Source organism: Hemitrygon akajei, chromosome 5 (assembly GCF_048418815.1).
Source record: "Hemitrygon akajei chromosome 5, sHemAka1.3, whole genome shotgun sequence".
Lineage (NCBI taxonomy): Eukaryota > Metazoa > Chordata > Chondrichthyes > Myliobatiformes > Dasyatidae > Hemitrygon > Hemitrygon akajei.
In genome coordinates this window covers 65,652,062-65,674,500 of record NC_133128.1, presented here as the reverse complement: position 1 = coordinate 65,674,500, position 22,439 = coordinate 65,652,062, and the positions used below count along the sequence as shown (strand labels likewise).

General features: G+C 43.3%; 1 protein-coding gene across 1 annotated transcript; it reads right to left on the bottom strand.

Annotated features, from left to right (window-relative positions):
- Nucleotides 1–21,662, bottom strand: LOC140727210 (uncharacterized). The gene is made up of 4 exons (XM_073044475.1): nucleotides 21,587–21,662; nucleotides 19,998–21,305; nucleotides 1,506–1,595; nucleotides 1–47 (listed from the first exon to the last, which is right to left on the bottom strand). The coding sequence occupies exons 2-4, from the start codon at nucleotides 21,136–21,138 to the stop codon at nucleotides 1–3; spliced, it is 1,278 nt and encodes a 425-aa protein (XP_072900576.1). The 5' UTR covers nucleotides 21,139–21,305; nucleotides 21,587–21,662.
- Between the last annotated feature and the right edge of the window lie 777 nt (nucleotides 21,663–22,439).

Genomic DNA, 22,439 nt, shown 5'->3' with positions numbered 1-22,439 from the left:
CTATGGAAGATGGATCTGAACGTCCGATTGTGTTTGCTTCAAGATCACTGATGAGAAAAGAACACAACTACGCATAGATCAACTGAGAGGCTTTTATTCTAGTATGGGGAACAAAGAGGTTCCACCACTATCTCTGCAGACAAAAGTTTACTCTTGTAACAGACAGCAGCCCTTTGTTTCCATTTTCAGTTCCAGGAAGGAAATCCCAGCGATGTCTGCTACCCGACTGCAACATTGGGCACTTTTCTTAGGAGCCCACTCTTATGACGTAGAGTTCAAGGGCACCAAACAACAGAGGATGGCTTGTCACATCTTCCACTGTTGGCAATTGAAGGAGAAAATGTCTTCATTCTGTGGCCCAGCAGAAGTGTTCCACATAGCATTGGTGGACCAGTTACTGAAATACAAAGAGAAACAAGGAATGACCCAACATTGTCAAAAGTCTATGACATCACCATGCAAGGATGGCCAGCTCATGGTATTCTTATGTTTCCAGAGTTCTCAGTGAGGTGAGACCAACTCTCTGTATGTCAAAGAATGCTGATGTGTGGTGGTTCCCTCCACACAAGATCCACACATCAGCATTCTTTGATATACAGAGAGTTGGTCTTGCCTCTAAACTACGCACCAGAATGTTAGAGAATCTGCACGCAGGACACTTGGGTACAGTCAAGATGAAGAGTCTCGCCCAGAGCTACGTGTGATGACTGGGAATAGATAGACAGATTGAAGACTTGACCAAAAGCTTTTGTGACACCACCAAGTTCAAAATGTACCACACAGGCACTGTTACACCCATGGGAGTGGCTGTCTTCACCATGGCAAAGACTGCATATTGACTTTGCTGGGCCATTCATGGGCTCCATGTTTCTGATTTTTCTGGACGCTCATTCAAAGTGGCATACCAATGAAGTCAACCACCTCAGAAAAGACTGTTTCCACTCTGAGGATTATCTTCTCCAGAAATGAACAAATTGTGAGTGACAATGGACCTCAGTACATGTCAGAAGATTTCAGACTATTCAGGATGAAAAATGGCATCAAACATTTCAAGTCAGCTCCTCACAACCCAGCAATGTATGGGTTAGCTGAAAGGTTTGTCCAAACCTTCAAGAAGCCCAATAAGACTATGGACAAGGAAGACATTTCTTTACAGCACAAAGTGGATAACTTCCTTTTTGTGTTTCGGAACTCTGTTCATGCAATGACAAATCAAACACCTGCAATGCTGTTCATGAGCAAGAATCTGCGATCTCACATAGACCTCCTGACACCAGATCTATGGAGTGAAGTGCAGAATAAATAGTTCAGCTAGTTGCCAAGTTAATCAGCAAGGAACTTTGAGGTTGAACAGGAAGTCCTGGCATGTGATTACCAAGAAGACAAGTGGATACCTGGTAGGATAGTTACAAGAACAGGACCACTGATGTACACAGTAGATGTTGGAGATCCAATATGGAGAAGCCATGTGGACCAGATACTAGATGCTCAACCGAAGAACACACCTGAGTCGACTGTGTCCAAAAAGATGGACACATTACAGCCATCGGAATTACCTCTCAGTGACGTGATCGTCACTGAGAGCAACGTGACACCTGCAACAGAAAAAGTTGTCTTAGACAAGACATTTACCAAACTTGATGCCATTCCACTGGTCCAAAGGTGTAATTCTGAAAAAATCAGTGCACCACCCAAAAGAATGAATCTGTAGCATAGTGAAGTTAGTTATGGTCTGTTATTGAGAAAGCATGTCTATTTGAATATGGTTTGTTAAATTGAATGTTTTGTTACGTATTCAGTTTTATGTTACATTAATCTAAAGGGGGAGGAAGTGTAATATATGGATCTGTTTCTTTTAGTGCAGTGACTCCCCTAGCACTACCTATTGACTGGTAACTTACCCATGTGTATTGATCAGTTGCTCTGCACACACGCCTTGCACTGGGCTCTCTGCAAAGTGAATATACCAGTTAACTTCACCTCTGCATGCGTGCTTTTATTTGATGCGGAGTCGTGCAGACCCAACAGAATGGGTTGAAAACTCGGTGACTCATTGAAAACAAAGAGTTATAATAAATAGATACTTTCCAGGTCCTGTATTAGGATATACTGAAGACAGACTGAGTGAGTAGGGAAAAGGATAACAAATGGAGTTCAATGTCCAGAAATGTGAGGTCATGCATTTCAATAAGAAAAGTCAACAGATTATAATGAAGGGGAAATGCAAATAAACTAAATAAGTGGGGAATGGTATTCTTGTAGGCATGTCCAACAAATAATAAAGAAGGTGTATGACATCTTGGCCTTTATTGCAAGGAGATTGGTGTTATGCCACTCAATTTGGTTTGCTACTTTTATTTCTCGCCACTGGATCTCACTACTTACTTGTAAGTTCACAGCTGTCATCTCGTTACTTATTATCTCGTTGTTAAGCAATTAACCTTCAACATTAGGTCAGCTATTCTGTAATTACTTGTATATTCATTCATTCATTAGAAGTTGAAGGGATCTCAATCAATATTTGAATCTAACTTTTGTGAGAACACCAAGAAGTACTGTCTTTTTACATCAGCTCCTTGCATACTGTAACGCGTTGGAGAAAAATGAAATCTCTTTCAAGCTTCATCTACGTGGGACTGGAGTTTACCTATCTGTCAAGCTTAAGAAAACCTGCAAACTCTTGAGTGAGGGCAGAATAGTTGGATTTAAAAGTAGGGAGGTTTTGTTGCAATTATACAGGGTGTTTGTGAGGCCTTAATAAGAGTACTACATGCAGTTTTAGTCTCCTTACTTAAAACAGGAGATATAGTAACACTGGGGGCAGAATAAAAGAAATGCACCAACCTAAAGGTTGTCCTACTAAAAGAGATGAAGAGGGTTTAAAAGACAATTGCAAGGCAAGTTTTTTATTACACAGATCATATTAGGTGCCTAGAACATAGTGCCAGGGGAAATAGTGGAAGCAGATAAACCAACAACATGTCAAAGTGATTTAGACAGAAAGGGAATTGAGGGTATAGACTGTCTGCATGCAGAAGAGATTAGTTAGATTGGGATCATAGTCAATGCAGAAATCAGAGTCCAAAGGACCTGTTCCTCAGTTCTAGTGCATAATATAGAAACTGACAATGAGAACTTCTTTAATCACATAAACAGGAAGAGAGAGGTCAAAGTGGCACAAGTTCCCTGGAGAATGAGGCTGGAAAAATAGTTACAAGGAACAAAGAAATGACAGAGGAGTTAAGCAGTTAATTTGCATCAGTCTTTACAGCAGAAGATGCTATGAACTTCTGTTAACATGAAAGGAAAGCAAGGGAAAGAACTAAATGCTGTCACAGTTACTAGAATTTCTTAATACAGCAACCTTAGAGCATTGAAGTTTAATCAGTTTGGAGTATCTTTATGGAGTTTTGGCAACCCACTTACAGGAATAAGACTGAACGAATACAAAGAATATTGCCGGAACTTGAGATCCTGAGTTATTGGGAAAGTTTGAATAAGTTAGGACTTCATTCCGTACAGCATAAGAGAATGAGGAGAAATTTGAATATAAAATTATGAGAGGTAAAGTAATTGTAAGCAGGCTTTTTCTACTGAGGTGGGTGAGACGAGAATTAGAGGTCATAGGTTAAGGGTGAAAGGTGAAATATTTAAGGGGAACAACTTCATCTCAATGGGTGGTACAAGTGTGGAATGAGCTGCCAGCAGAAGTTGTGGATTCATTTGCAACCTTTGAGAGAAGTACATGGACTAGAGGGATGTAGTCCAGATGCAGGTTGATGGGAGGGCAGAATAACAGCTTGGCATGGGGTAGATGGGCCGAATGGCCTGTTACTGTTCAGTACTCTTTTATGACTCGACGACATTTCCCCATACTTGATGGTTTGCATCTTTAGGTCTTTAAAAGATGTTGTCACACAATAATGTAATCTTCCAAAAATCCCCGATTTTTGTGAAGGCACGCAAATATGATCCTGTTAACTGTACAATAGACGATCTCAAGCCTGGCTGCGAAAGGAGGAGAGTTGGGTATGAGGTTAGCAACTCCAACTTGTTAAAAAACCCAGTGCTACAGAAATGCCAACAGAAGCTCCAAGGACCTCATCCCTGGGAGAGGAAGGAGACTAAGAAGATGGGCTAACCCTGGGGACAACATGAAAGACTGACCCGGAATAGAGGACTCTGGTAAGCTGCTGTTGGTGCCTGTATGCCCCAGTAGGCGTGATGGGTTTGAGTAAACAAGTATTTCCAAAAGTTGTACCTGCTAGTGTATTGACTGTAGAAATAGATATTAAGGAGGTGCTGGAAAATAACAATCTTATCATGCAGAGTCAGTATTACTTCATGAAGAGGAAATTATATCAAACAAATTTATAAAATACTTTGGGCATGCTTTAGGCAGAATGGTAAAGGCAGCCAGTTGATGTAATATATTAGATGGTGAAAATATATTTGACAAGATGCCAGGATAACTGTGAGAAGAATGTACATCCACAGAGCATAGTCTCAAAAAAATGAGGTGTTCATGTAAGAGTGAAATGAAGACAATTTTCTTTTCTACAAGTGTTGTAAGTGCTTTGACTTCCTGACCCCATAAAGCCATGGAGGCTGAATCCTTGAATATATTCTGATCTGAGACGGATATATATTAAAGCAGTAAGGGATTCAAGGGAGAAAGGTAAATGAGGAAAGTTGGGTTTACTGTTGCTAGGATTTTATTGAATGGTGGATCAGTCCTGAAGAGCTGAATTACATTTTGTGATTTTAATGGTGCCCAGTTGCTAGCAAGTGCAGAATCATCGGCAGAGCAGCATTATACAGCTGGCAGCACCCATCACAAGTCTAAAAGCACAGGTTAGATTTTACAGCTGGCTAAAAGCTGCTTTCCTCCTGAATAATGAGGTCACGGAAATATCGATTGAGCATTTCTGATGACAGTTCTATGACTTTGCGACAATACTGGAGTCTTGAGACAAGTGTGGAGCAAATATGTCATGTTGCTAAGAATCCATCATGTGATGTGATGGCAAATGAACAATTCCTCCCTGGAAGGAAGCCAGGGAGCATTATCCATATGAACCCAATCTGTGATAACATTAGGTTACATATGTGAGAGAGGAAGAATTAAAAGTGGATGTGCTAGGCGAGGTTTTTTTTTGACACAGAGTGTGTTCAATACCTGAAACACACTATCAGAGGTAGTAGTGCAAACAGATATGATAGAGGCGCTCAAGAAGCACTTAGATATATGCACATGCATACACAGGGATGAAGGGTTGTAGTTCATGTGGAAGCAGAAGGAATTTGTGAAATTTGGCATCATCCTTGGCACGGTCATCGTGAGCTAAGGGTCTGTTCTTGTGCTGTACTGTTATGTGAACCTGTGTACCTGCAGGCACTATGGTAAAGCTTTCAAGTTCATATCCCTGACTCTGCTATTGTGTGATAAAACTTACATCAAATCAATGAACCTTGGTTTATTTCTTCACATTTCCTTATGCATTTAATATGTTTTTCTGACTGGAAAGCAGACAGGTAGAGGGAGGTAGAACTGATTCCAGGATAGGTAAGTGCTGTTCCAGTAGTAATTGTGTACCAAACAGAACAGTAGTACCTCATCCTGACCTAGCAAATTGAACTTCTTCACCACTATCAGAACAGCCATGCCCCTTGAATCCATTTTTCATAAAGTCAACTATTAAACAGCTCTTCCCCATCCCAGTTTCTGAGATTATATTTTGCCTCCCAATTTGATGGACTGAACAATTGTGCCCCCAACCTCCACTTCTACTGGGATTGGCGCTTGGTGCTCCATCTCCATTGGATCCCTCCATCAGCATTTTCTTGTACACTGCTATATGGGGACTGTACCCAAATCAGGAATGAGATGTCCTCTCTCTCCACAGACCAACTAATCAATACTCTCCATACACAAGAAGTAACAAGCAGTTTTCATATAACAGGGAGTTCCATGAGACAACAAGCTTCCAGCCAGAGAGCCTGCTTACAATAATAACTAATGAAGAGACATCAAGCTTCACAATGAATGGGACCAAACTGAATGCCTGCTCCTCCACAGCTTCCTTCCCCAAGTAAATACTGTCAGAGAATCTCATAACACAGCATAGCCAGAGGTGATTCAATCCAGCATACAAGTTGCAGACATTTACAGAGCTAGTCAATTATCCGCAGGTTCCTCTGTGTTTCTCAACACCCTCACACTAGTTCTCCTAATACATATTTACCCTCCTTTTGATCATTAGCTTTAAACTTACCACTGCCACATATCCAGGCTATGCATTTTGGATCTTTATAACTTGCTGCATTAAAAATAGGTTTCCATATCAACATAATTCTGCATTCGCCCATCTTCAAAGTTCACTTTTTATGCTCTCTTATGTTCACACGCTCTCTTGGCTCCCATTTTTCTTTGTGTTCTCACTGCAATCCTTGTATTGAACTTGACTCGTCAATAAATTATGAATGAAACATTGATCATTATCTTAAGCCATTCAGCAGTCCCGAAGAAGGGTCTCGGTGCAAAATGTCATTTTTATTCCTCTCAAACATTCTGCCTGGCCTGCTGAATTCTTCCAGTAGTTTGTGTGTACTGCTATGGATTTCCAGCATCTGCAAAATCTCTTGTGTTTATTGATCATTATCTTCCTTTTTCTACCTCACGTTAATATCTGTATCTTCAATTATTCAAGGAGCTCTTGGCTTTAAGACTCTCATTTCAGGTCTTTGCTCGGTCAGGAGTTAATTCCGGCCATCACCAATTTCTCGAAGCACTTCAACTGAAAGTCATTGAGGCAGCTCAGCCTGCTCTTCTTGGACGTTGGCATATGCTGTCCTTTGGAAGCAGCTGGGAATCTCAGACCACAGGAATAAGAGGTCTTTGAACGCTTGATCGGCACAGGTTTTCAGAACCTGATCAGGTGCGCCATCGTGGCTTGCGAGGGTTCACCCCGCTGAAGGAGACAGCGGACACTGTGAGGATTCACACAAGTGTAGTGCTATTCTCCCTTTCAAAGTGTGCATAGAAGGCATTGATCTTATCGGGAGTGAAGCATCACAGCCATTTATGCTGTTGGATTTTCCCTTATAGAATGTATAAGAGGCAAACCATGCCACAGCTGAGTGCAACTGATAGTGTCTCTAATTTCATACTGAATTACCTTTTTGCTCTCATGATAGCCTTTGTACCTCAGACCTCAACTTTTTCTAGGATTTTGGATTGTCAGTCTTTAATGCCACAAATCTAGCCCTCAGCAGAATTGTCATAGCTTCTGGTCTGACAAAACTCAGTATGTTCTCGAAGGCACACATTCACAAATCTGGGTCTTGATGAATTGGCGACAGCTATATCACATTCATTCAAATCCAAAGATGAATCCCTGAATATGGTTCAGTCACCTATTCAAAGAAGTCTTGTGAGCAATTCTCTGCCTCCTGTGGCCATTCCCTTGTGCTGCTCCCCACTGGCATTGCAAGGTTCCATCTCTGCCTGTATGCTGGGAGTAGAAATGCAGCAAGGTGATCAGACTTGCCAAAATGCGGGTGTGGGGCGGAACGGTGGATGTTCTGGCTGGAGGTGTAGCAGAGGTTTGCGGATACTACTCGGGAGAGTTTAAACTAGCTGGGAGCCAGAGCCCCAGGTCAGTAAGGGAAAGATCAGACTGGAAGGTATTGAAAGGCAAAATCAAAATAACCCGTATGATGGCTGAGATAGGTTGAAGTGTGTGTATTTTAATGCTGGGAATATCATGGATAAGGGTGATAATCAGTACATGGAACTCGGTGTTATCATCATTACTGAAATTTGGTTGACAAAGGGGCAGGAATGGGTGATTAATGTACCAGGGTTTTGAAGCTTTATAAAAGATAGAGGAGGAGATAAAATAGGGGACGGAGTGCACTACTAATCAAGGGCAATATCACAGGTGCAGGCAGAGGGGACACAATGAAGGGATTAGACACTGAGTCCATTTGGCTGGAACTCAGGAAATGGAAGGGAGCAATCACACTGATGGGATGGTACTACAGACCCTCTAATAGCCACTGGGACATTGAGGAATAGATATGTAAACGGATTAAGGAAATGTAAAAAATACAATAGGGTTGTTTTCATGGGGGGGTTTCAACTTCCCTAATATAAACTGGGACCTTCTTAGTGTTAGAGCAAGGTCCTTAACAGATTTGCTGAGCAGAGGGATCTTGGGATCAAAGTTCACACCTTCTTGAAAGTGCCTACATTGGTCAATAAGGTGGTTAAAAATGCTTACAGAATGCTTGCTTTTATTAGTCAAGGCATTGAGTTCAAAGGTTTGGAGATTATGTTGCAACTTTATATTAATCTAGTTGGGCCACGTCTGGAGTATTGTGTACAGTTCTGGTCGCCCCATTACAGGAAGGATGTTGAGGTTCTGGAGAGGGTGTGGAATAGGTTTACCAGGATGCTGCCTGGTTTAGAGGACATATGCTATCATGAGAGGCTAGATAAACTTTGATTGCTGAGGATCTCTCTGCCACACTACTGGAGAGGAGAGAGCCTGCTGCTATGTGTTTTGGATATGGACTTGGATTATATACATTTTTTTCAATCTTATAGTCTTCTTTTAATATTCTGTGCTTTTTGCACAATCTTCCTCATCTTTTTGTGTGAGAGGAAGGATTTGGGAGTCGATGTGCCTGTTCCATTTTTGTTCGTTTTTTTTGTGCAGGAGCGGGGAATTTGGGGGTTGATGATCATGCAGCCTTTCTTTGCCTTCTTCATTTCATTGCTGCCCGGAGAAGAAGAATTTCAGAGTTGTTTACTTTGATAATAAATCAGCCTTTGTACCTTTGAACTTGGGTTGTTTTCTCTGGATCTTCAGAGACTGAGGGGAGATCTGATCGAGGTTTACAAGATTACGAGAGACACAGATAGAGTGGACAGAGGGTATCTGTTTCCAGGGTTGAAATATCTAATACCAGAAAGCATGCATTGAAGGGTAGGTTCAAGGGGTTGTGAGGGGTAAGTTTTTTTATTCAGAGAGGTGTCGATGCCTGGAATGCATTGGCTGGTATGGTGGTAAAGGCAAGTACATTAGAGGCTTTTAAAAGATGTCTGTATAGGCAGATGGATATAAGGAGGATGGAAGGATAGGGACATGGTGTAGTTAGAAAGGATTAGTGTTTGGGTGTTGTTGATTTGCTTCTTCGTTGGTTTGGCACAACTGTGGGCTGAATGACCTGTTCCTATGCTGTTATGCTGTATGTCTATGATCAATTTTGTTGGTTCCTTTGGGGTGGCAGCCTAGCCTGGTTGAAGTTCCCTGCAATGATCAGTGAGGTTAGAGGTGCATTGTCTCATAGCTGTCAATCACAGAGCTCACTCCTCTAGAGTCAGTTTGACATTTGACATGGATCAAGTGTACACCGCTCCAGAGTGACGGTGGAGCAGTGCTTTGGCAGATAAAATGGACGACACTCAACTGCTGAATATTCTCTGCCTAAGGAAGCAGTAGAGATTAACTCAATAAATACATTTAAGATTTTGCAAAGTTCAAAGTATATTTATTTTCAAAGTCTCTACCCATGACGATTGAAAGGGGCACATATTCAACTGGGCATCAGTGAAAGTCATGGCGCAAGCAAACACGGCATGCAGGAGAATTCCTAGAAGCATGTCTTTCCCATGAACAATTCTGTAAAGAGACATGTAGGCTCCAATCCTATTTACGAGCCAATGTGGCAAAATTCCAGACCGCAACCAATTAGCGACAAAATCCCCTCCCACAACACAATTGAGTTGCTGTAATGATGACTAATCAGCTGATAAGTATATAAAGACCAAGCATTCATAGGACTTACCACAAATTAACAGTGCACTGATGACATCTCTTCAGATGGTGACGAAACATTTGCAATGAGTTGTCAAGATCGGAGAACAACTCAGCACAATCCCCGGTGGGGAAGGACCACAGTCTAGGGTTCTTCTCCCGCGGGAGTTGAGGGGCAGGGGGTGGGGTGTATACCCCTCAACAAGGGAATGTAAATATGGAATAACAGAGTGCCACCTGGGTGGCAAAATGTGTGGAAATGTAAAGACCGTAATGGAAACAGTGGTAAAGGATTGAGAGTCATTGAATGGTTTATTGTATATAATTTTATTTTTGAATTAAGTATATCTTGTTTTAAAAAAATTTCAAAGTACAGTTACAGCATTTCACCATCTACTACCCTGAGATTCAGTTTTGTTAATCAAGTTACAAGCAACAGCCTTCGGATTTAGGCAGATTGAATCTTTTTGCCACACTGGTTTGGCTACTTTCCTTTTCATCTCAGGGATTCAGATACGAGTTTCACCAAGAGTAAGAGGAAAAAGGCACACAATGTACTGACCGAGATGCAGCGTTCTGCTATAAATAGATATCACATGCCATGCAGGGGGGCACATTAGAAAGTGAAATATCTGTACTGAATTGATATTTCCATTCCAAGGTTCAACTTATTAGGGTTCATTATGCAGATTTATTGAATTTGGTTGAGAGGCTCCCATTGTGAAGCTTCAGCACCAAGCATAGAGCAAGGAGGAACAAACTCCAGCTTATTTTATCATATTCATTTTAGAACCACAATGTATGAATTACGGCAAAGAACCCTCATTGGCAAGAGTAGAACCAATGTTAACTTTGCTGCGAATGGTGAATGCTGAATCTGATACATGTTTAACATTCATCAGGCCAAATAATGCAAATCTAACATATTAACGAGATGTACATATGTACCTGAACCCCATTATTCTTATGCAGCCACGTTTCATGTGTTTGTTGCGCCCACTTGAGTGGGCATCAGTAAATATCCTGATCATATCTCAGCACAGTGTGCAACCTCTCCAGCTACTGAGGCAGGCCTGGAATGCATTGTTCATTTTCTACCCAGGAAAGGGAGGATGTGTCATCCTATTCACCAGCTCTGGCAGATACCACCAGAACATCAGAGGATAAGGAGCAACCTGGTAAAACAATGAGAGAGGCATTGACAGAGTGGATAGTCAGACTTAATTCCCCATGGAAGAAGCATCAAATCCAAGAGAATGTATTTTTAAGGGGAGAGGGAGAAAGTTTAAAAGAGAGATACTGTACATGGCAAGTTTTTGTTTACACAGAGAGAAGTAGGTGCCTAGGACATATTGCCAAGAGTAGGTGGTTGAAGCTGGTACAACAGCAAACATTTCTAAGGCATTTAGACAGACAAATGAACAGGCATGGAATAGAGCAATATAGACCACATGTAGGCAGATGTGCAAATTAAATTGGCATCATGGTTGGCTCAGTCATTGTGGACCAAAATTCCTGTACTTGTGCTGTCCTCTTCAATATTGAATTGTCTCTGAGAAGACACCGGGAGGTTGCTACCTTGAGCTGCTACACTCGTTCAGGTGAAGGCACTCTCGGAGAGCTGTTGGGCAGGGACTTCCAGGATCTAGGTCCTGCAACTATGAAGGACTTGCAAGATGCACTATGATGCTGCAACACTAATGGTGGCACAGTGATGGAGTCGTTAGTACCGCTGCCTCACCACTTCCACAGACCTCCGGAGGTTCAGTGCCGAATCCCGGCACTTCTTGTGACACTGGGTGAGGGCTCAAGTTTCCTGCACCTCCCTAGGATATGCCAATAGGTTAATTAACTGATGTAAATTCCCAGCTGGTGAAATGAAGTGTCAGAAGAAACAAAATCGCACGGGAAAGATTGAACTGCAGGACTGTTGGATCAAGTGAAGGGCAATGGGACTGATGGAATTGCTCTGCTGGAAGCTAGCATGGAGCCAGTGGGCTGAATGGGTGCCCCCTTCTGTGCTGTGATAAGTAAGTTAGAATGATGTGCCAATGTCCCCAGCACTACTGCCCTTGTCCTTCTTTGGGAAAGAGATGATGGGTGGGAAATTGGATTATCCTGGGTGAGCAACTGCAGTGCATTTTGCTGACAGTTTCTTACTGCAGCCACTGTGTCCCAGAGGTGGAGAGAATGAATGTTTCTGGAGGCAGAATGTACACCAAGCAAGTGAGCTGGACGGTACACGTTTTTGAGAGTTGTTGGAGCTGCACAAATTCATGCAAGTAAAAAATAATCTATCATGCCCCTCACAATGCATGCAATACAGTTGATGGAAAGGCCTTCATGTCCGTGAGGAGTCACTCATCACAAGATACTCTGATCTGCTTCTGTTGCCATAGATTGTTCAGTTGAGTTTCTACTTGGTAGTGATCCACAAGGAATTGATGGTTGGAGAGTTGGTGATGGTAATGCCATTGAATGTCAAGGGAAGGAAGTTAGACTCTCTTGTTGAAGGTGGTCATTGACTGGTAATTCTGTGGCACAAATCTTATAAGCCTATTCTCAGGCCATCCCTGAATCATGTCTTGACCTTGCAGTCATGGACTGCTTCACTTTCTGCAGTGTTCAAAATGGAATTAAACATTGTCAGATCTAGGTGGCACAGAGCTGCATTGTCCATCAGTGTTGGGGCACAGACTTAGTCCTTTGTTAGGTTTGTAGGGATGGCCTTGGGGAGTTAGGAGTGGATTCAGTGTTAAGGTATATTCTAATAATTAACCCATTGATCTCCCTCTGCATTGCTAGATACATTCAGAGTCAGATCCAAAGTTTAGTTTAACTTTATTCTTTATTTGTACTTAACTGTTAGTGTTGAGCGTTTTTCTGTTCCATGCTGCTGTGTCACGTGGTGTCCATTGGATCCTAAATCGAGCTGATGTACATGGGTTGGCTTCATGGTGCCTTTCCTGCCATACACAGTGGAATATTCCATTCTTTTAGTAACGAGGAAGTGTGTGTGTGTGTGTGTGTGTGTGTGTGTGTGTGCGTGCATGCGTGCGTGCATGCGTGCGTGCGTGCGTGCGAGAGAGGAAAAGAAAAGAGTTCACACTGGACAAGAATAAGTATGGAGCTTTTATTGAGTCTTCTTGTGGATATCATTTTGTAAACATTAGCATTTTTCTTTTCACTATTTTCATTATTGTTGTAATTTTGATTTTTGACACACCTAATAAAGACCCTTGCTCTAAAGTGCTAAGGGAGTCCAGCAATTTTTTTCTTTGGTCATAACCCACATATTTAAAAGTCCTCCTGATGAAGTGAAGGTCATTGAAGGAGCAGCTGAAGATGATTGGGCTGAAAATGTGAACCTAAACAACCTCAGCAGCCTTATGCTGGAACAATGAATCCTTGATAATCTCTGAGAGTTTCTTTGTGCATTTTATGATGCTGACTATTGACATACTTTCATGTAGACAGTTTTAACAGGGCACAACAGTCAAATATAGCATGAGGCCAGGTCACTGAGCCCATCACCTCCATCCCAACCACTGGACGACTTTCTCTCCAAGTCTCATTTTCCAGCACTTGATCTGTGTCTTTCTCTGCATAGGTAATTGAAGTCTTGTCTTGGCGCATCCTGAATGCTGTTTGCAACTCTGTTTCTGCCACTCTGTCAGGTTGTACATTCCAGGCATTTACTACTCACTCGCTGAAAAGGTCCTTCTTGAATCCGCTCAAAATCTCTTATCCATGACCTGAAATATACTGTACGTCCTTCAGTTTTCAGACACGGAACAGTACTACACAGGAACAGGATCTTTGGTTCCCAATGTGTGCTAAACCAATTACAGTAAATTAATAATCAAATGGCTAACTAATCTCTTCTGCTTGCACAATGTCCACATCCTTCCATTTTCCTCCATTCATTTGCCTATATGCCTTTCAAAACATCTCTTAAAATTCCCTTCCTGTTTCTGCCCCTGCCTTCACTTCAGGCAGCACATTCCAGGCAGCCACCACTCTCTGTGTTTAAAAAACAACTTTGAAATTCCTTTGAAATTACTCTCTCTCATCTTAAATGCATCATCCCGGGTGTTAGACATTTCAACCCCGGGAAAAAGATACTATCTGTCTGCTCTATCTCTGCCTTGCATAATCTTATAAACTTCTATCTGATCTCCCCAGAACCTCTGCTGCTCCAGACAAAACAACCCAAGTTTGTCCAACCTATTGTGATAGCACATGCCCTGTAGTCCTGGCAACATCCTGGTAAACCTCTTCTGCACCCTCTCCAACAAGGCAACTTGCTTCCTGTAATGGGGTGACCAGAACTGTATGCAAAAATAACAATGTTTTATCTACCTCTGGTATGAGACAACGTTTCCCATTGTCTCGCCTACCAATACTCCTCATAATGTCATCTGTCTCAATCCTGTTCTCTCTTAACTTCCTCCATTCCAGGGAAATCAGAAACTGCCCATCCAGTCTCTCTTCACAACTGAAACCTGCTGAGCCGAGAAATGTCTCAATGAATCTTCTCTGCATCCTCTCCAACACCATCATATTCTTCTCACACCTAGGTGACCAGAACAGCATGCAGCATTCCTTCTGAGGTTATTCAAATATTTTATGAAGTTAGAACATCACACCTCTGCTCTTGTATTCAATACTAAGAGTAGCAACTCTGAACTTGATGCCAAAGTTGGTCAAATATTGTCTTGATGTGGAAGACTCATTCTAACCTCATCTTTAGAATTCAGCATTTGGTCAGTATTTAGACCAAAACTGTGATGAAGTCTGGAGTTAAATGGTCCTGGGGAAAAACCCCCTAAAACTGGGTATTGTTGAGCAGGTTATATGCTTTCTGGTTTAAAATGACACTGGTGAACCTCATTGACTTCTGGCTGGTGGCCAATGTAACAAAGAAAACAACTAAATACTTTATTAATCACTTTTTTTCTGGTAAGCAATCATTGCAAACAATAGCCTACAACTGGACTTGGAGGCAATTCGATGTGGCAGGACTGAGATAAGGCGAGGCAATAGGCCCCATAGCTGAGAGCAAGGGAAGTCTGGGGTTTGACTGACTTCAGCACTGGACCAAATTGAAAAGGTTGGGTACAGGCCGAGTCAAGGTGGCAGGGTCCAGCCCCGGAGTGTACAGAAGTGACTAAATGTGATCTTTCAATGACAATTTAAATGCCAGGCCAAATCAGAAATGTTGAGAATCAGCCAAATCAAGGCAGTGGGAATGAGGCCCAGAGCATATTGAAGTGACTGAACCCAATCTTTGGATGAATGTTTAGGCACCAGGCCAGATTGAAAAAGTCAGGTTGTCAGGGCCCATGACGAGGGGCGGGCAGATTCAGCTCGCTGCTCCACGGTGTTTACTCGGCTCTGCGCTGAAATAGGGTCTATGAATGGATTTTCTTTGTGGACTTCAGTTCACAATGCTATTTGCTTGCATTTATTGTTTGCATGATTTGTTTTTCTTTATATTGGGAGTTTCACAGTCTTGTTTTTAATGGGTTCCTTTGGGTTTCTTTGTTTTGTTGTGTCTGTTAGGAGACGAATCAAGGCTGCTTGTCTTATGAAGAGCATTTGTTAGCTCTGGGCCTGTATTCATTAGAATTCAGAAACAATTGAAACCTATCGAATGGTGAAGGCCTTAATAGAGTGGATCTGCAAAGGATGCTGATAGAGTCTAAGACCAGAGGACAGAGCCTCAGCATAGTCCTTTCAGAATGGAGATGAGGAGGAATTTCTTTTGCCAGAGAGTGGTGAATCTGTGGAATTCTTTGCCACAAGCTGTAGTGGATGCCGCCTTTACGAATTTTTAAGACAGAGGTTGATTCCTGATTGGTCAGAGCATGAGGAGATACAGGGAGAAGGCAGGAGACTGGGGCTGAAGGAAAAACTGGATCTGCCATGATGAAACGGCAGAGATCTTTGATGGGCCAAATGGTCCAATTCTGCTTCGATATCCTATGGAATCTCAAGGTTGTATAATGTTCACCTACTTTGATACTAAATGTATTTTGAACTTTGATCTTTGGCTGTAAATGCCAACTGATTGTGTTGACAACTCTGTATATCACTCTGCTTATGACTGAGTGTGGCAATAGTTATAGAAAAGTTGGATTTTTCTTGCTCTTTGTGAACACAACATGCCAAGGCAATTTTCCACATTGTCATATAAATGCAATTATTATAGCTGAACTGAATCTACCTGCCTAAAGAAATAACTAGCTCTGGACGGCAACTCTGTAGCCCTGCAACTAGGATGCTTAATGGTCTTGTGAACTTTATTACATTCAGCAGTCCCAGTGATATCTCAAGTAGTGAACTGCACTGGCTGGAGACTTCTCTCTTTGATGGTGAGGATGGTCAAGAGGAAGCTGAGGTGCATCATCTCCTCTGTACTCCTGGCTGACTATGGATGTGAATACTTCAGTCATTTCATTTGCAATCACATTCTTGGGCCCTGCCCTCTCTAAGGCTGGAACTGCAGTCAGGGTTTTGTGCTCCTGTTTGTTGTTTAATTTTCCAGCACCAGATTTGTTTGGATGACAGAGCTGGCAATTGAATCATTGCTGTTGCTCAGCATGAAGGTCCAGAAGCTCATATTTATTATGGAGGCAAACAACAGTTCAACAGAATGTGCAGCAGCACGGAAAATGTATTCAATGTAAATGTAAAAAAAAACAAGAGTTCATTTGAAAGTGAAAGCAAGGTAAGTTGAAAATCAGCTGATTTTATAAGCATTATATTGACTTAAACTGTGGCCATTTGTCAGATGTCCTGCAAATATGCAGTATTTACCTTTCAAGAATACAGAAATGATGAACTAACCCTGGAGTGCTCAGTTACGCCACTGTGTGGTTAATTTTCAAAATTAATGGAGCAGAGTGGAGAAACTGGAAAGGGACAACATAATATGCCCATGACTCTAAAACATGACAATTTTGCTGTTTTTTATTAATGAGGCATATAACTACAGGTCCATCCTTATTTTGCTGATGAAGTATGCTACAATTTACACACAGCTTTACACAGAGGTCTATAGTTTATGGACATTTATTGTAATTATGGGATACTGGGATTAAATATCCCCCAGGAAATTCAGTTGCATCATTTTTATGAGACTTACATAATTGAAAATTGAACCCTTCCACAGCAGAATGGCCAGCCATTGCCAGATCATTTCACATCTGTCCAGAAGTGTTGATTGTACAGAGCCCCAGGTATGATGCCATTCCCTGTGACCTTTTTAGATCATGGCTGAGAAACTTTTGCCATGTTGCGTTTGGAACGATTTCTGTTGCAGTGACACAATGCAGCAGGGACTTCCAAGCCAGGCACCAGTCAGGGATGCCGGTCAGGTAAGTCGGTCACACTTCCTTTGTGTCCTTTAGGATCTCCTTCCACCACCTTGATTTGCATGTTGACTCCTCACCCTGTGTAACGTTCTCGCTCGGGTGTGAAGTAACGCCGAGGTAAACGTCGAGATAAACCAGAATCAATGCAAACGAGACCGCAGTAAGATTAACCATTTACTGTTCACTCTTCACATTAACGCATGGTGAAAACTGTTGAAAAACAATACAAGATTGGTACAGTGTTTGTTCCCTTCTAAATATCACATTTACATTGTGAATACTTGCAAAGGTAAAACTACAATAACTACATTACATTAAAGTGCAGCATACAGTCAGAATCTAGCTGCTCCATTGGCTGCTTTAGATACACTTCAATACAAACTATCCCGACTCTTTAACTGACGAAAAGGTAAACCTTACCGACCGTCGTTACTTTTAACAGAATCGGCGTTAACATTTTAACTCAAAATACCGATTATCTAATGACTTACAGCGTTGCTTTCACTGTGTCTTTGGTGCATAGAGAGACCCTAGTCAGCGTTATGGTCGCACATGTGAGTGACCCCCACCCTTGCGTGGATCTCAAACCGGTAATTCCCCACAAGACGCGGCGAACCCGGATGTGACGTCATCGCAGCCGCGATGTATTACAGACAAATCAATTGATTTAAACAATCCTAACTTTAACTAAAAATGCTAACAAATTACTACGCGAAAATATTATAAACTAAATAACTGCCATAAAGGCAGCACACTCCCCGCTTGGCCTTCGTAAGGTCACAATGAACATAATACAAACTTCAGTCTCTAAATCAGTCGTTAGGTAGAAGTAGAATGACTTCTGTAACAGGCCTTTGGTAAATTTTCCCATCGCCTTGGTCGGTAGTTTTCAACTCGACTTCCCTGACATGTCCATCCCTACTAGGGAATGTGGCAGTGATTCTGGCCATTGGCCAGCAGTTGCCGGCGATTTGCTTGTCCCTGAGCAGGACTAAATCTCCGACTTGAAGGTTCCTTCTCCATTGCTTCGTGTACAGGTCCTTATCGGAGAAGTCCCCTGGTGGAGGGGCAGCTCCTGCCTTCTGCGTAAGGAGCATTGATGGCGACAGTATGAAGGGGTTTTCCGGGTCAGGAGACACGGGTAGGAGTGGTCGTGCATTCATAATGGCTGTGACCTCTGCCATTGGTGTGCCCAGTACCTCGTGGGTCGATCGGATGCTTTGCTGCATCTCAGGTCTCCTTTTCGTGGTTTTTTGCAAGGGCGTGAACCGCTTGACTGCCTGCTCTTTGTTGTTTGGCAAGCACTGGCGTGGTTCTCTGAAAGGTAGTGGGGCGACCCCACTATTTGCTTTGTCTCTGAAGACCTTGGTGTCCTCCGTTTTTAAGATGGTGGCGTCTTGAGCCGATGGAGCGAGTTTATTATCATGCTCCTTTTGAGCAAAGACAGACTGACCCAGCGTCTCGTCAGTTACTTTGCGCTTGTTAAAGCCTTGTGGTGCTTCCTGGACGCACATGGAACTTGTGCGGTGTTGAAGAATCATATGGCGGCTACTCTCTAGCACATTGGTCTTGAGTGTGTTAACCGTTGATTTGTGTTCGTTGCCAGGGCACACCTCTCCTATCACCACCCAGCCCAGATCCAGGCGTTGGGCAAAGGGGGCGTCGTGTGGTCCATTGACCTGCTGCCTAACCTTGTGTACCCGGAGAACATCCCTCCCTAATAGCAGGAGTATTTCTGCTTCTGGATCCAGCTCTGGGATGTATTTGGCGATGTGGTGGAGATGTGGTTGGTGTAGCACCGCACTTGGCGTCGGGATCTCAGTGCGGTTATTCAAGATTTTCTCGCACTCTACGAGTGGGGGGAGACAGATGAGGACTTTACCATCCAGGGACTCGATCTGGAAGCCTTCGGCCCTCCTTCCGTAAGTTTTCATGTTGCCTGAGCAAGTTCTAAGGTAGTATGGGAACTGCTCACTCTCAATGTTGAACAAGTTAAAGAACTTTGGACTGACTAGCGAGCGGTTGCTCTGATCGTCCAGAATTACGTAGGCTTTGATGGCCTTGTCTTTGGCTCCCTTAGGGTACACCTTAGTGAGACAGATCTTTGAACAAGAACGGCTTGCCTGAGCTTGACCGCAAACTTCCGTACAGCTCGAGCTGACAACAGTTGTCCTGGAGTGAGCTTCTCCCTCCCCGCCGTCCTGTTGTGGGGGTGAAGGAGCGTTGTCGGTTTGCGGTGACGGGCCAGGATGCATGGCCCAGTCGTGATTAGTGCTATCACATTCCAGGCACTTCACGGCGATCGTACACTCTCTCGCACAGTGAGAGGTCGAGGAACAGCATCTAAAGCATATTCCTTTCTCCTCGAGGAGGGCCTTCTTCTCTTCAAGGGGTTTTTCCCTAAACGTTCTGCATCTTTTGAGGGGGTGGGGTTTGTTATGCAATGGACAATTCTTGCTAGAGTCGTTGTTAGTTGTAAGGACTTCAGTCTTAAGCGCTGAGACTGGTTTAGTAATGTTGGAATTATTCGAAGTGGATTTATCTGGCTTGGTGTAAATTGTACTGCTTCCTGGACCTATGAGGCTGGGATCGTTTCGCTTCTTCGCCTCCTTGCACACGAACCTGGTGAAATACTCGAAGGGAGGGAATTGACCTTCGTGTTCTTCCTTGTAATCTGAGGCAACGGACAACCACCTGTCCTGCAGCCCAAATGGAAGTTTGTCCACGAGTTGTCTAATCCCGGTTGGAGTGTCTAGGTATACTAGACCAGCTGAGTGGCCATCTTCTTTGGCGCCTTGAATCTCCATGAGTAAATCTCCGAATTCTCTTAGCTTGGTGTGGTCCTTGGCTTGCACCTTAGGAAAATTTCCCAAACGTTGGCATAGCGCCGCCTCAATAATTTCGGGGGCTCCGTAGCCCTCCTGAAGTCTCTCCCATGCTTTCTTCAATGCTAGCTCGGGTTTGTTGATGTACACTGAACGCATGCGTCTCACCTGTTCGCATGATTCTTTTCCCAGCCATTTTGCCATAAGATCCAACTCCTGGGTTGCTCTGAGCTGGAATCCGTCGATAGCGTTGGTGAAAGTGGAGTACCATGCACGGTAATTTTCAGGTTTATCGTCGAACCGGTATAGTCCTGAAGTGACGAGATCCCGTCGTGCGAAATACCGTGCTGCGGATTCGTCTGCAGGTGGCGTGCGGGCTGAGGGAACATGTCCACAGGTACATGACTGAGGGCGTACATCTGTTATGGGATTTGCTGGTCTGGACTCAGTCTTTGCCTCTCTTCTCCCCAAATCCGGTAAGTTCGGTGTCGAGAAGTACTTGTCGTGAGCCCTTGCATTCCTGGGTTCATCGCGGAGTTGCGAGGGTAAATTATCTTCCTCGGATGGACGTGATGCCGTCGGGCCTCTCCAAGACTCCTCGTGAAGTGGGACGTTATCGAATAAGTAAGGAGAGGAAGAAAGAGTCTTCCATTCCATTTGAGATTGGACATAGTCCCTTGTACGTTCCAATCCGATCTTTTCTGAGGTAGATTTTCCGTCCTTCGGATCATGCATTTCTTCGGCGTCTTCTATTAACTCTGCTTCCACCTCGGCAGCTGCTGCTTCTCGTTCTAGCTTCAGCGCTTCTAACCGTGCCTCTACCCTTTTCCTTTCCAATTCGTTTTCGGCTTCTCTGGCAGCCGCTTCGGCTTCTCTGGCGGCCTTTTCCTTCTGGTTTTCGGCTTCTCTGGCAGCCTTTTCCTTCTGGTTTTCGGCTTCTCTGGCAGCTGCTTTCATCTTTACTTCTAATTCTTCTTTGGCAAAGCGCGCTCGCACCTTGGCGGCTTCTGCTTTCGCTCTTGCTTGGGTGGCCTTACTTGATGCCCTACTGCCCCTGTCGCAGGATGACGATGACTTTGACAACGACTTGATGCTGGATCGGGTTGACATGGCTGCACTTTAAACACCTGATAATGCCGCTTTTTCACTGTAACGTTCTCGCTCGGGTGTGAAGTAACGCCGAGGTAAACGTCGAGATAAACCAGAATCAATGCAAACGAGACCGCAGTAAGATTAACCATTTACTGTTCACTCTTCACATTAACGCATGGTGAAAACTGTTGAAAAACAATACAAGATTGGTACAGTGTTTGTTCCCTTCTAAATATCACATTTACATTGTGAATACTTGCAAAGGTAAAACTACAATAACTACATTACATTAAAGTGCAGCATACAGTCAGAATCTAGCTGCTCCATTGGCTGCTTTAGATACACTTCAATACAAACTATCCCGACTCTTTAACTGACGAAAAGGTAAACCTTACCGACCGTCGTTACTTTTAACAGAATCGGCGTTAACATTTTAACTCAAAATACCGATTATCTAATGACTTACAGCGTTGCTTTCACTGTGTCTTTGGTGCATAGAGAGACCCTAGTCAGCGTTATGGTCGCACATGTGAGTGACCCCCACCCTTGCGTGGATCTCAAACCGGTAATTCCCCACAAGACGCGGCGAACCCGGATGTGACGTCATCGCAGCCGCGATGTATTACAGACAAATCAATTGATTTAAACAATCCTAACTTTAACTAAAAATGCTAACAAATTACTACGCGAAAATATTATAAACTAAATAACTGCCATAAAGGCAGCACACCCTGTGATCACCGAGATCTGAGTCCCAGTCTGCTGCTCTCCAAACAACACATAGGCCCTGAGGCCTATTTCCCAGCACCTATCTCCTGCTCAACGCTTCAGACCTTACCGACAGACATGCACCAGTGCCAATACATTGACTCTGTGCTTGCATTCACCACTTGGCTCTGATGCTCCTCCAATGCCTCTCTCTGTTCCCACCAGGCAGTGCATAGGCTCATGATCGTCCGGATCCCGAGTGTTAGGACAGCGCATTTTCACACACTAAAATGTCCCTAAGAGGCGTAATTTCCAAAAGAAGTAGGTCATATAAAATTAAGATATGTAGGAATTGCTCAGAAACATAGAAAACCTACAGCACAATACAGGCCCTTCGGCCCACAAAGTTGTGCTGAACATGTCCCTACTGGGCTTACCTATAGCCCTCTATTTTACTAAACTCCATGTACCTATCTAAGAGTCTATCTAAAAGACCCTATCGTATCCGCTTCCACCACCATTGCTGGCAGCCTATTTCATGTACTCACCACTCTCTGAGTTAAAAACTAACCCCTGACATCTCCTCTGTACCTACTCCCTTAAACCTGTGC